Source organism: Dipteris shenzhenensis, chromosome 8, assembly GCF_047967505.1.
Source record: "Dipteris shenzhenensis isolate YYH24624 ecotype China chromosome 8, Dip_SZ_1.0, whole genome shotgun sequence".
In the NCBI taxonomy this organism is placed as follows: Eukaryota; Viridiplantae; Streptophyta; class Polypodiopsida; order Gleicheniales; family Dipteridaceae; genus Dipteris; species Dipteris shenzhenensis.
In genome coordinates, this window is record NC_141603.1 from 22,910,074 (window position 1) to 22,925,775 (window position 15,702).

General features: G+C 42.7%; 1 protein-coding gene across 1 annotated transcript in view; it reads right to left on the bottom strand.

Moving 5' to 3' along the window:
* Positions 1-12,377, bottom strand: part of FUC95A (1,2-alpha-L-fucosidase) — a 69,872-nt gene extending 57,495 nt beyond the window's left edge. The window contains exons 1-3 of the mRNA XM_087378529.1: positions 11,784-12,377; positions 10,709-10,854; positions 446-1,353 (exon numbers count right to left, since the gene is read on the bottom strand). Of these exons, the coding sequence (XP_087234655.1) occupies positions 446-1,353; positions 10,709-10,854; positions 11,784-12,045 (1,316 nt within the window). The 5' untranslated portion in view covers positions 12,046-12,377. The remainder of the gene's footprint in view (positions 1-445; positions 1,354-10,708; positions 10,855-11,783) is intronic.
* Between the last annotated feature and the right edge of the window lie 3,325 nt (positions 12,378-15,702).

The following is a 15,702-nucleotide window of genomic DNA, read 5'->3' on the forward strand; positions in this document are numbered from 1 at the left end:
AGTCCGTAAAAAATGAACATTAACACAACAACGTACTTGACAACAATATCAACAACCAAATAAGAAATAAATAACAGGAGAAAATGAGATAAAGATATTTTGCAGACAGAGTCACAATATGGCGCAAGACTTGTAAATCTAAGATATTGCAACCCTTGGTTCAATCCTCTAGTCTTTGTACAACGGCACCAAAAGATGAACCACATCACCATCAACATGCTCGTTGAAATGGAGTACCACAGAACTAAAAGAGAAACATTCTAGCACATGAAAAGTATGTGATGCATGAGAATCAAACCAGGCGTCTAAGAAAAATTTAGTATTGGGTGATCTAGAAATAGCTGGATTTACCAAACTATTAACTTTAAGTAAAGCCAACCAGAGCATTGCCTGTTACATTTAGTAGAAAAAGAGGAAACTAAGATGGGAAGAGAGAACTAAGCACCTCCAAGCTGGTTGGAGATCTTTGTTCCATATTCCCTGTAGATTGGAAACAAAACTTTCTGGCCTTGATGATGCCAGCAGTAAAAACCGCCCGAAGTTGAAAAGAAGTGTAACCAATGCAGGGTCTTCGTTTTCTGCAAATGTTTCTATCCTCTGTCTGGTGGAGACTTTGTGGTCCATATTCATACCTTGCATAAAACCTTCAGCTCCACTGATGCCACAGCTCATTGAGACTGATGTACTATGCATCATTCCTCTATAGTCAGTCTTGTCATCTTTCCTATGAAGATGAAGTGACACTCGTTGAAATCGTGGCTGGTAATCTTCAAGATGATACTTAAGGAGTTCTTCAAAAGAAAGATTTTTTGTGGCATCAAGCACACTCGAGCATGCTGAAATTGGATCCTTTGTTGAAATGGTTGGGTCTTTGAAAGGTCCATCAAATGAAGACGATGCAGCAATAACAAGGACTGCCCAATCCACATCTTGGACGCTTAGAGTGTTTTCTCCAAAACCTTGAATATTTCCTCCATTGTCACTAACAAGAACTTGTACAACTGTTCCAAATGCCATCCCTGTATCTGAACTTTCTTTCTCATTATTGTCACCAGGACACTGCCCCTTCATCACCAAACAATGGGAACTCGCTACTTTTGTTGTATGATTCAACTGGCTGTCTAGGGATATGAAAAATGAGACTGAACTAGCTCGGCTTGCAGAAATTCTTACTACAATGACCTTGTGAGGATATGTTGCAAAAGTTTCCCTTTTAAAATTGATGCCTCCTGTACAATATCTCACAGTAGTAATTGCAGAACCCAGATCCAATTCTCTTTCATAACTGTCCTTGTCATATGCTTTGTGGAGATCATCAAACCTGAGTGTGATATCACCCAAAGGCTTGTACACCTTAATGACAACATTTGAGACACAATATCAGGGCATCCTTTTTTTCATATCCAATAGAATGTTAAAAAAAAAAGGAAAGTCACATCAACTAAAACACTCAAACATGCATTGAATACACCCTCAAACTGGACCATAGCCTTTTCCATGCATTCAGTTTCCAAAACAGCAAGTCTTTATAACTTCATGTAACATGCTTCCTTGAGGATTGTACTTCGACTTCATTAAGATAACAATGCTCCTAGAATTAAAGCTGGAAACCCTACTCATAATGGCATTCCAACACACTAGATTGCACAAAGCCATTCCCTGGGGGCAGAGATGCTCATACATCCCTGAATTGGGATGTTTCAAAAAAGACCACGACAATTTGCCATGGTTATTCTGCTCATTTCACAGCAGCCAGGGCCTAAAGATGACAAGGCTCCTTTTGCACATCTATGGTTTCCAAAACTCATCACAGAGAAGAGCATTGAAGCAAAGGCTCTATCGATGAGATGAGACCACCTCCAATATTCCTATGGCCAATGAGAGAGTTATGTGTGACCATAAGGGGATGAAGATGGAGGAGGAGATAGAAGAGGGCACATTTGTGCAGGGAGATAACACAGAGAAAGAATGGAGATGGAGGAGGAGATAGAAGAAGACACATTTGTGCAGGGAGATAATAACGAGAGAGGAGGAGAGGTGAAGAGGGTAGAGGTATGAGCTCTCCTGAGTCAATATTGTACTAGGACTTGTGAGGATTGATTTCTATGATATGTAAGGTAGACTTTATTGTGCTGGTGAAAGATAATGGAACAGGACTGCCAAGTCTGATTAAGTTTTGCTCTGCATCCATTCTCGAGTTGCATTGAGTGGGTGTGATCTTGTGACTTGTGAGTTCTTGTTTTCATTGCCACACACAGATGCACCATAATCGCATGCAAAACGGCAAACACAAGTTGGAAAATGCATGTAGTAGATAGAACCCTTGGCATCAGTGGCCTTTGGCCTCTACTGATCCTTCTGGAAAAGTATGAGCTCCCACCTAAACACTCTACCTTGAATGATCCTCAATATTCATTGAGAAAAGCAACCACGGGTAGAATCAGCTGGGCACATCTATCTAATCCTTGTAATTAATGGTAAGACACCTCATCCTACTTGAACTACATTGCACTATGTCCACTCTCACTGTCATTGCACTGTCCACTCTCATTTTATTGTATTAAATGGTGCACGCTGATGGCTTTGGTTTGTTCAATTGCTTGCCCGAATGAGAAAATATTATCGAAGATTCCCCTAGCCTGACTGAAGCCAATTTGAGTGTCATGTATGAGATCAAGTAGGCGTGGTTGAAGTCTTAGGCTTACTCCCTTGGTGAAGATTTTGTAGGCAGTGCCAAGGAGGGTGATGGGCTTCCACTGAGAGATGATGGTCCTATCCCCCCCCCCTTATGGAGATGAGATGGATGACCCCCTGAGAGAAAGGGGGCATGCTACCCCTGTCCCAGATCTCTTGGAAGGCCAAAGTGATGAAACCTCCTAAAGTGTCCCAGTGTATGAGAAAGAACGCATAATGCCATCATCGCCTAGACACTTGCCTAGTTGCAAGGCATGAAGTGCATTCTCAAATTCCTGCGTAGTAAAAGGGGCATTTAACTGGGTCCTCATGTCTGCCTCCCAAACTTTGCATTGATGCCTAGTGTCTGACTGGGTTGCAGGCCTTGGCTGAGAAGAGACGGAGATTCTCCACTGCCCTTAGCAAGCCCTATGTGGTGCTGGATCCAACGAATCTCAATTATGGGGAGTACAAATATGTAGCAATTTGCCTAACTATCAGGGGGTCATTCTCAAGAGCATCGTGGGGGTACTAAACTGCCTCACGCCCTCTTTGCCATGTCTCTACCCATGATGCAAAGGAAATTCTTGTTGCATCTTCCCCTTATTTGGTCTAAAAGGCCTCCTGAGCATGGTGCCGATAATCCAATATTTGGTCAAAAAGTCCTCATGTGCTACCGTTAGCCTGTCATGAATCCATGGATTTTCAAGGTGCTTTACTTCCTGTCTCTCTCAAGGGACTATTTCTCACTACCTTCTCCTAAAGGAGGACTGTTTGTCTCCTCTTCGATGCTATGTAGTGATAGAGATTTTTGGTGAGTTGAAGAGCCAAGACAATGCCTAGGGAGTTGTTTCCAGCAATAAAGTCCTAGCTGTGCTAGATATCCACAATCTGCTTTGAGAGCTCCACGTCCAAATACATAGAATCTAGGATTCTAACTCTAGCAGATAACACTAAGGTGCTTTACTTCCTATCTCTCTCAAGGGACTATTTCTCACTACCTTCTCCTAAAGGACTGTTTGTCTCCTCTTTGATGCTACGTAGTGATAGAGATTTTTGGTGAGTTGAAGAGCCAAGGCAATGCCTAGGGAGTTGTTTCCAGCAATAAAAGTCCTAGCTGTGCTAAATATCCACAATCTGCTTTGAGAGCTCCACATCCAAATACAAAGAATCTAGGATTCTAACTCTAGTAGATAACACTATCCATATCAAATGTCTTATCAAAAGGACAATGGGAAGGTGATCGAATATAGTGGTGCATGTTAATATGAAATTGCAACCTCCTCTATCCAATGCCCATTATCGATATAAGGTGGCCAATCCTGGCAGAATCATCCTTGTGAGTCTTTAGTTTGACCTGGGGTATCAAAGGTTGGCTCGCTGATCAAGAACTCATCCTCAAACCAAATCTGACCCTAAGAATGATATCCTCCCATGCTACTGTCTTAGAAGGGGATATATTTCCCCCCTCTTATTGACCAAATGCTTAATCATGTTGAAGCCCCCCCCACACTCCAAGAATCAGCTTATGGCAGCCAAGTAGAGACCTCCTGCTGTTGACCATGCCATTCCAGGTGAGACAGAATATGCTTCCAGTCAAGAAGCAATTTGGAGACCATAGGGCAGCCATGCAAAGTGCCATCAATGCACCCAAACAAGAAATCCCATTGAGTGGGTTGCCAATGACCAAAAGCAGAAGTACTGATATGTGTAAGCAGTGATTGAATCATGAGAGCTCAGGGCTGATCACCTTTCAGAAATTGCAGCAACATTTTTCCCCTGTGAGCAAGGATGTGCACCTGGATATTAGTGATATTCAAACCGCCATGCATCTTAGGGGAACAAATTCGATGCACCGAAAGCACTCTAAGACTTTTTATGCGATGTTTAGAATGCCAAAAGATCTCCATAATGACAGACATAAAAGAATTAAGATATGCCTTAGTGAACATGATCAAAGGCAAATAGAATTGAATATATGCAACAAGTATGGACTGCACTATCCGGAGGCGAACATGTAAAGGCCAGGTTGCCAATTTTCAATATTCAAGCTTTTTCCGAAGCTTGATTAGAACCCAATCAATTTGTTGTCGACGAGTAACATCCCCAGCCCAAAGGATAACCAAGGTGCTGAACCAACTGAGTGGGTGGGATGATCTCCCCTGGCCATAAGAGACTGTGCCAGTCTTGAGGATGCAATGGAAGCAGCTTAGACTTTTGAAAATTAACATGAAGGCCAACTGCCAAACCATAAATTGAAAGAGCTTGCATCAAAGCTGAAAGATCAGACCCTGTAGAGCCAATAAATGACCTGCTGCATTTTTATTCCAAAGCCCAAGGATCGCATTGTTTGCGAGATGAACTCCCATTGAACTGTGTCAAAAGCTTTGGCAGTGTCAATCTGTAAGAGTAAAACATCCCGTTGTGTATACTTGGCATATTCAATCCCAACATAAGCATTGGCAATATTGTCCATGATGTGCCTACGAGGAACGAAGCCATAATAATTAGAAGGATGCAGCCCATCATGCAGATAGCCTTTGATACGGTCAACAAGCATGTTAGCTATGATCTTGTAAATGACTGGCATAAGCGTGATTGGTCTCCAATCAGTGATAAAATCAAAAATCTACTTCTTCGGAAGGAGCTTTGCCAATCCCTTTTTCCATGACAGGGGCATTTGCTGATTTTCCCAAGCTGAATTAGCCATTTGCAAGAGAAGGGATTTGAGGCTATCCCAAAAAGCAAGAAAGAATTCAACAGTGAGGCCATCCCATCCTGGAGATTTCCATCTGCCATAGGATTTAACTGCATCTAACAATTCCCATTCAGTGAAGGGAAGTTCCAGCTCCAAGGCCTGAGCTTGAGAAAGAATTGGATGGACATGTTGTAAAAGGAGCTGACGTGCAGACAAAATCTCAGGAGAAGGAAAGTCCACATGCCCAAAATGGGAAGAGAAGTGCTGCACACAAAAATCAGCAAGTTCAGAGCGAGATCATGACCAAGAACCATGAGGCATCCGGACCCGACAAATATTTGCAGCCTGTCGTTTGTAATGCAAACTTTTGAAAAATTGCTTCGAAGAGCAGCCTTTATCCAAAAAATCCCTTTGTCGTGATCGGGTTTCCCATTTAGCAAGCTTTCTTCTATCATTTGATTGGAGGCAGAATTTGGCCTGACATAAGTGCATGCTTTCATTAGAAGACAAAGGCTTAAGGTGACTAAGCTTAGTTAGACTCTGGCAAGTGAGTTTAGCATGCAGAACAGTCTCCCGTGTGGCTCGCATAAATGATTTACCATAATCCCGAATCACAGCTTGCATTCAAGCAACAAAAGCCTGCCATGCATAATCCAGATCAAAAAGCATCTGAGAAGAGAGAGGCTGAATGGCATCAGAAACCATAGCTTTAAAATCAGCATGTTCCAGATAACTGTTATTCACCAACAAATGCCTTCTGCAAGGCAATCTGTCATCAGGAAAGTCATGCATGGAGAGCCTAAACCAAAGAGGTGCATGATCAAAATACATGAAGGCATGATCAACCCAAAGTTGACAAGTAAAGGCATCACAATGCGGCGGATCAATGTGATACCATCTGTCCAGGCGTACCTGATAGGAAGATTGAGCATTGTGTTGAAAGGTATAGCCTGGGAGTGTGGGCTGTAATTCCTTCCAGAGATCCACCAAACGAACATGAACCAAAAAGTTAGACCATGCCTGCTGTTCAAAAGCCAACATATGAGTGGCCCGAAGTATTATCTCCCGGTTGCGGAGCATTGCACAGATGAATGCATAGTGCCTCCACGGATAATTATGCATGGCATCCCAAAGCAACGCTCAACCTTTGGAAGATTGAGGGGCATAAACCGTTGCAAATTCATAAATTTCTCCTTGACTCAGGCATTGCATAATAATCCATCTACCATGGTGATCATTGAGAGCCACAACGGGCTGAAGATCATGCCTTATAAAAAAAGCCACTCCAGAGAAAGAGTGCTCTCCAGCGTAGAAAATATCATAACCAGCAAAATGTCCCCTGTGACCAGCATACATGTGTTGGTTGTATTCCTGCAAAGCCACTATGTCTTGTTGCAATTGTCTGATATACATCCACACAAGTTTTCACTTTCTACGATCACACAAACCCTGTACATTGAGTGTAAAACGCATTTGATGTGGTCAAGCATATTTACAGATATAAGCAAGTATGTACAGCAAACAAACAAGCTGACTATGTTTGCATCTCCACCTCAACGTTAGGGCCTCTGCCCTGAGAAGAAGAATCAGCTTGAGGAGAAGACAAAAGAGCAGCAACTTCCTCTTCAGGAAAGAGGGTATGATTTGCAGTGACTACTGCCCAAGTCAAACTAATTTCAAAATTTTCAACGGGGGTTTTACCCTGTGAGGATGCACTATTCCAAGCCCTGGATGGCAAAGGTCTCCTAGGAGAAAGAACTTTTCGAGGAGTTTGCCATGCTTCATCCAAATTTTTGTCCTTCACTTGAGGCTGAGATGCGGAAGGCATAGAAAGAGGAACATGAGCATTTGGGGTAGCCGGGGCTTTGCCTTTATCCTAGACAGCAAAAAACTGATTGACCCCTTTGTTTTTCATCACAGAAGGGGCATTTAAATTCTTACTTGGAGGCAGGACTGTTTCCGCTTGCACTGGTAGTTTGGGAGATCAAGAAGGGCACTATGAAGCCATATGCCCAAACTGCTTGCAATCAAAGCAAGCTCCTGCAAATAGCCCCCATTTCAGCTTGTAAAAAGCACTCCCCACAAAATGCAAAAGCGATTCGAATTGCCATTTGGTCTCGGTGGACAAACCACATGGCCAAGAGAAGCTCCCATTTTTGGCAGTAGAGACACCATGCACTGAGGAAAATCCACAACCTCTACCCATACAGGGCAGCGGCGTCGAATCAATGCCTGATAATCCCTGGTAGGAGACCAGGGCAAGACATGGACCATCTGTTGGCCATAGACGAGTGGAGAGTGCTCCAGTAAATCCTGTCTGTGCTCTTCATCAACCATGATGATCTCAAAAAAACCTCTCGCTGCATAGTGGACTTTTTTGACATAACACCCACACAGGGTTCTAGTCAACTAATTGCCCACATCCGTAGCAGCAAGCATACGTCCAGGAAAGAAAATAATAATGGCATGCTTGGCGTATTCCTTGACAGATCAAAGATGTCATCTACCTCAACCATGATAACTGAAGTGGGAAGTGGATCTTTCCAACCCTTGTGGGTATCCTCAAAACATTCATGCATCACTTCGTAGACAAGCTGAGCCTCTGCAGAGGCATAAAAGGGGTCATAATGACCCATCAATTGCTTCTATTTTTTGTTGGAAACTGACCTATCTTTTTGAAAAGTCTTCTCATAAGGACAGTCCGCCATTTGATCCAGGGAAAAGAAAAGGCAAATGAAACTGAGAGGAAAAAGCGAGGGTAGAGAAAACAAGAAAAAAGTCTGTACGGAAGGAAGGCTAAAGAACAACAAAGAGAAAAGGACAGCAGAGAGGGGAGGAGAAGGGGCAGCAAAAGGCTTGTATGGACAGCAAGGGGAATAGTACGGACGACAGAGGAGCCTGTACGGACAGACGAGTAGGGACTGCAGAAGGAGCTGTACGGATGGCGAGGGAATCTCTACGAACAGCAGGACAGAGCCGTACAGTCTGTACGGACGTGCCAAAACTGTACGGACAGCGAGGTAGAAGGGGCTGTATGGAAGGCGAGGCCAAAGCGTACGGATGTCAAAGAACCTGTACGGACGGGGGCTGCCAGATCTATACGGATAGAGAAACATGTACGGACGTGGGCTGTACGGACATTTAGAGCTGTACGAGCGACAGGGGCTGTATTGAGGCTGGCACGAAACCCACCACGAGCTGCAAGGCGAATCCGTCGACCCTTCCTCCACACAGACACACACACACACCTCTCTCTCACCTGATACACCTTACACACACACACACACACACACAAGTAACGTACACCGTGTACACACACATGCGTGCGCGCGTGTACATATATATGCATGTAGATGTGGCTATGAGTGATGCTATACTTGGAAGTATTGACTGATTTGAAAAGCGTTAAGAACCAAGGGGAGGCATTAGCTGATATTTAGATGGACTTGGGTGATGATAGTCCAAGAACCAAGGAGAGGCATTAGCTGATGTTCAGATGGACATGGATGATAATAGTCCCTTGAAAAATGTGGCTGCCAAGATGGGTAAGAGGAAGACCTTTCCGACTCTTGAAGGTGCACGGAGAGAGGGTGAGTGTTGTGTGAGAGTGAGAGGGAAAGGAGTATGTGTATGGGTGAGAGTAAAGGAGTGTGTGTGTGTTGTGTGTGCGCGCGTGCATGAGTGCGTGTTATGCATGCATGCGCACGCGCCTGTGTGTGTGTGTGTTATTAACTAGAAAAGAAATCAAGGCACGAGACTAGATGCTAGACATGGCGACGCTCGAGGGCCATGGGAGAAAGGGAACGTGAGGGGAGAAGCGTTAACATGGGTGGGGAAAGGGATTAAGAGGGGTGGGAATGAAGAGGGAGACTATGGCACAGGGGGAAAGGGAGAGGGGGAAGAGGAGCATGTACATGATGGGAGGTGGAATGTAGACATGGAGACATCAAGGGAAGAGAGTATTTGAAAGGAAAGATGGAAAAAATCAAAATACTAGCATGGTGGCTATACAAGAATGAGCGTGTCGCATCAAGCAATAGCCCCCTCTTTTTATAACCAAGAGGAGGGGGCTCTCCCCATAAATGCATCCTCCCACATGCATGGTGTGTGTGGAGGAATCTCCCATGTGGGCTAGGTGGGTATCAATTGTGTGTAACAACCCTTTGCCTCATTTTTCCACATAAATCAAACCCCATATCCCAAGTCTAAGATACTCCCTTGGTTCCTTCTTAATTTTATAATATGTTCAAACATCTAGGAGGACAAGTGGAGGGCTGGCACAAAGAGGCTTGCCACCTCATCCTACTTTCCCTTTATTTTACTAATATTTCTTGGACTATCTACATCCCCTCCACATGGGTCTATCCCACATGGAGGGAATAATCCAATATAATATCCATCTCCACCTATTTTATATTAAATGCATCTTAAAGACAAAGCAAGAAGCTGATTTCTAGATGGTACAAAGATGAGAGATAACATCATAACCATTATTTGTGGTAAAGAGTAGAAAAGACAACTGAAGGACAAGATGTCCTACAACAACAGGACAGCATGTTTATGTGGGTACAACCTTGTGGGAGAATTATTTTGCGATGTTTCAGCACCTTGCAATTGTAATTTCTGGTCATTAATGTCTTTTGTTGTGACCAGTTGTATGGAGCTCATTTGTCTATATAGAATCAAGAAAGAAGACAAGATTTAGTGCAATAAAGGATGGCAACTGTGAGTTTGTGATTGCAAACTTTGTTGTTGAAAGATGTCATCATTAATACTTCAACCACAAGTATATATTGGATGCGGCAACAATCATCATGAAGATTCTACAACTCAGAGTATTGCCTCCACCAGTAGTCAGGATGGTGATGATGGTGACAATACTATGAGTCCGTTTCATAAGGCTATAAGCAAAGGCCCTATGAATGTTATTGTCCTTATTTGCCACATAAATGACACTCTTGGAGTAATCGTCTCCTTTTCTAGCTCGACTCAACTATCCCATTTCAAACATTTAGCTGATTCTATGCAAATATATAAAATTTCAATACTTATTCAATATTCAACAACTGAGCTTATAATTTTTGCATTGTTTATTCGTGATTTGAACATTTTAGTTTCTGAAACTTAAATTGAAAGACCTACCAATTAATTTTGCATATGTAAGTGTATATGAGGATAGGGTGTGAAAATTTCAAATTGCAAGGCATACAGCTAATTTTGCTTGGAAGTGAAGCACTGCAAGTTGCATGGTCCAAAATCTTGCCATTTGTACGATTTAATGATTTTGACTTTTTAAGCCTCTGTCCAAAACGTTTATTCTTAAGTCGTTCAACACACCTGTGCATACTGCCCCAAACATTTCTCAGACAGGATGGACGCTTTTGTATACTGGCCTTCCCACACTAACTGCTGGACCTTGGGAATGATGTTTGCTGCTTCTGGATTATTACAATCAGTAGGTTTTCCAGACCACAGCGTATCTTCTACAATCAACAAACATGTTGATAAAATATACTTAGTAGGCAAATCAACTGCATATCCTTATTTGTCCTAAATTTAAAAGTTCTTCAAATGATAGCCTAACTAGCACTACAGAAAAAGATTAAAGGGAAAACTGTGTAATAATAATAATTTAAGCTTCAGGAAGCTTCTTAAATAATTTAATACCAGAAATGCAAACTTCTAGCACATAGCACTCAAGCAAAGTAAATAGAATATTCTCGTGCAAAAGATATGGCATTAGAATTAGACCTAGGAGGAGGATCAGGAGAGCTATAGGTGGACACAAGGCTAGTATAAAGACAAAAGGCAAGGACAAGATGGGGGAGCAGGAGGACAGGAAGCAGATAACAGGTTCATACAAGATGGACTTACAAATCGATGGAACAATTCATAACATAGCCCTAACTTCAACTCCCTATACGAATAAACACGAAGGGCAATCAGTGCCAAATGGGTGAGACAACTTCACTATCTGAAACTGAAGCTAGTTGCCACTGCTAAGGTCATTATGGATGTGCATAATGGTTTCATGAATGAAGTGTAACAACTTGGGAACCAATGGACCTTCGGCCTCCCTAAAGACACGGTGCCCCCATGAGCATGTTAGTTCATCCTCTGCAAAACAGCCCGAGTAAAGAGCTGGACACAAGATCTAGATCATCAACCTAGCCTCTTATGTTAGGCTATAACCAGACCTGGAGTGCTCTGCGCTAGCTGGAAATCAACTTGGCAATGAAGTTAATGCAGCTGACGTTAATGCCTGTTAGAGAGATGCCCAGAATGATGAATTTCTACTTGAGGCATGAACGAACGTACGAACGTTTGTAAGACTAAGGGTCCAAGGAATCGTCACTTTACGCGCTGTGCTCTAAACGTCATAGCTAAAAAGAGATGGGGAAAAGAGAGAGACCATTCAATTGCAAAAGCTCGGAATCAACTCCACCCCAAACCATCGCTCCGAGTTTCCCGTTTCCCACGGGGAGGGCTTCGACCCAATACTCAGCTGGCTCGAAGAACAACACTTTGGAGCTTCCGTCATCGTCGTTGCCCACTACGGAAGGAATTCTGTTCTGCGGGTCTACCCAGACCCAATCGCTTTCAACATCAGAATGCTGAAAGGAAGACGACGGCAAGCAGGAAGAAGAGGAAGAAGGAAGAGATCTGTCGTCCATAACGTCTCGAATTCAGGGAGACGATCACGTGGGATGATGCAGAGAAATTGTAGGCGATATATAAGAGCAAGCCGCTCATTTGTACAATTGTTTACGACGTCAGGATACCGTAGATTGACACAGACAGCATGCCAGCCACGCCATTGCTAAATCGATCAAGCATTTGCATCATGTTCAGCAACAATTTCGATTTTCTGGACGCCATAACGTGGCGATCGATCCTCCTGTTTTATTTGCAGCATCGAGAATGTTTCTACGTTAGTTATAGGACGCCATAGCCAGGTTTTTGAACGTTAAGCTTCAGAAATCCTGCTGAGTTTCTCCATAGCCAGCTTCAGAATTCCTCCATAGCCACGTTAGTGATCGCCTATCACAAATCTGGACTGTGACGTCAATTGCCACATCTGGCATGCAAACATGCCATGCAATCATCCCACCACCTGGCACCACCTGGCGGCCTAGGCAAAGGACAATCAACCTCCAATAAGACGACGGAGGGTTGCACTAGGTATTCAGACGGTCGGGCGCCTCTCCCCCGCCCGCCGACCTGTGCTGGAAATACAGCTCATGGCAATGAGAGCCTGCTTACTCGCCCAACTCCACTAGTAAGTATTGAATGGGGAAGCAATTCGTATGAATTACTAAGCGCTTAGCACTAGGCTTGCTTACTTGCCCAACTCCACCAGAAAGTCGCGTGACGCATGAGGAGTTAGTATGAACTACTGAGCGCCTAGCACCAGTTGCATTCTTTGCAGGCAAGCGGACAACCATGGAGGATAGCACACCTAGGTGCCAGTTTAACCTATTTAGTTAAATATCTGAATTCCCATTAATTTGTTTGTCTCTCTCCTTGGAATTGTTAAAATCCTTGTCTCCCATTATGTAGAGCCACATTACATCCAACTTTTTACCACCATTGGTAGAGTCGGACTATGTAACATCGTCATATTTGCTGATAAAGAAGACAAGGAAAAAATGTCTACTACCCTAGAAAAACAATATGTCAATGAGCTTAAGATTTACAATGGTATATACTCAAGAAAGAGGGACAAGAGAGAATGCAGTCTCAATATACAGAGTCTTGAAATTTTTTTCTTGTGCATGAAGAGCCCTTACAATAATCACTCCTTACCAAACAACATAAGAGGGAATACAAAGAGATTGCAACTAATGGTAGAAGAGCATGGAGCTCCAAGTCTCCTCCATCATAACACCAATCACTATGAAAGGCCAGCAAAAAGTGCTGATCTTTTAATTTTAGTATGATGGAATTTTTTATGCCGCCCGGATGGGAAGTCACCTTGTGTCGAAGGGACATTTGTTTGAAGCTCTTTTCAGAAAAGGATACCCTGTAAATATTATTGAAAGCCCTGCTTGCTTGGAATACCTTGATACCATGGCTGCTCTCACAATGAAGTATGATAAAAAAGGTCCGATCTCACATAAAGAGGATGCTGACATAGAGATGGCTATGTATGATGAGAGCAAGAAAGCGGATGAAAATGACGAAAGTGATGGATATGATAGTGAGGACACCAACGATAGTGAAGAAGCTGAAGGAGATGGATATGACATTGATCTTGCCTCAGAAGGCTACATAAAAAGACCACGAAGATATCTAAAGGTATGAAAACTTATCCTTAATTTTCTTCATTTATTTAAAAAGACTTTTTTAATTATATCTAATTTAAAATTTTGAATCTCATGATTATTTTATCTTTTTATAGGGTGAGGAAAAGGAGGAGGATGAGGAGGACATAGCTGGAGTAGAGAATATAGGGAACTCATCTCAAGAAAACAAAGCTGCTCTCGCTATCCATCGGATGAGTCTAGAAAATAATCATACCTTGCAGCAGATGGGGAAGTGATTTCAAGTTAGGTTTCAAGTTCGACAATAGCCTCTTACTTTTCTATTCAATGAAGAGGACATTTCAATCCTCTTAAACTCCAAGAAAGAGATTAATGACAAAGTCCTAATAGCCATCCTCAGTTTGACACAAATTTTTTCTTGACTTTATGCTTTTGTATTTCCATTGGATCAAATAAACTAATTTTCTTTTCTTTTTATTGCAGTATGGTTTTAGAACAGCTTCCTCTATATATACAAAGACGTGCATATATGGTCGATCCTCTTATTTCTAATGTACTTAGCAACGAGCAAAAGGCCATAGACGATGTTTGCAAGTGGTTGATTTGACTAAGGCGCGAGTTATCTTTTTTGCATATTACGAGGTGTGAGTATCAATCCTTACTTAGCTTTTCTCTTACATTGTGGAGGATTATGTCAAATAATAATTATTCTTAATTGATAACCTTGGTGACTGTGGACATCTTAGCCAAGCAATGTTTATTTGTCAACTCAATAGCATTTGTCCATGGCAGTGTGTCTGGGTAAGTATAACCTATCTATGTCACAATTACTTCCATGAGATGCATCATATGCACTGCACACATTCATTTATGTTATCTATTATGATGTGTAGATCAGCTCGAAAGTTGGTAGGTGCTATAGATGTAGTTATGGAATTGGAAGGTGACTTAGAAGATCAAAGAGAGTATGTAACATGCCTGACAGTGAAGCAGAATGATGGCCACAATTATGGGTGGAGAGTCGGATATAACTGCTTATTGCTCCTTGCTTAAATTTTTAATTTGAGCGGTGGTGAAACCTCATTGTCAACATATACAGACTTGCATCTACATGGATTTATGTCATCTACCATTAAGGCATTTATTGATAACATTGTGGAGCATCCAGAGGGAACATTGGCTGCTACACCCATAAGTTGCCCTAATGTAACCGCTGTATTGGACGAAATGGATAGCTCTTTTGATGTCAGGGTTAGCATTAGCCAATGACCTCAGGTTTTAACATTTGGTAGCGAGGAAGTTACAATCCTCTCTGACCCTTTGATAGAGGTTAATGACAAAGTCATGATGGCCATCCTCAGGTTTGATATGAACTTCTCTTGGCTTGATACATCAATCTTTTGATTCAATCTACTCTATTAACATTTGTTTATTTATTGCTACCGTTTGGTTATATCTCACTTTTCTAGATTAGTACACAATTGCGTGTGTATGCTCAATTCTCTCCTCACACCTGTACTTAGTGATACCAAGAAGATGATAGATGATGTTTGTACATGGTTACAACCTTTAGACTTGGATGGCATGCTAGTCGTCTTTATGGCATATTATGAGAAGTAAGTATCATCCCAGTCTTTCTTTTACTCTTTTTCTTGCCCTCTCACCCCCTCACTTTCTCCCTCCTCTGCCTTCCGCCCTCCTTACCCTCCTTCTTCCATCTCTATCATGCCCCCTCCTCCTCCCCGCTTTGCCTCCACCTCCCCCTTTGCCACCTTTCTTCCTCACCCTCCTTTTCCTTTTCTTCTTCCTCCCTGCAGTGAGAGCGCTTGTGCTTGTTAACGCAAAAGAAGAACCTTGGTGGTGACCCTTGGTCTGTGGCCAGAGGGGCTAGCACCCTCGAATCCCACAGCCGTTAAGGTTCTTCTTTCCCTAGTTGACAAGCAACAGGTACAGTAAGTAGTTCAGTCCCTCTAGGACAAGGTGCTGTGGGCAGAATTGTGGGCCTCACTCCTACACGGAGACAGGTGCGAGAGTGGATCTAGCATTAGAAGGAGACCACATCCAGGA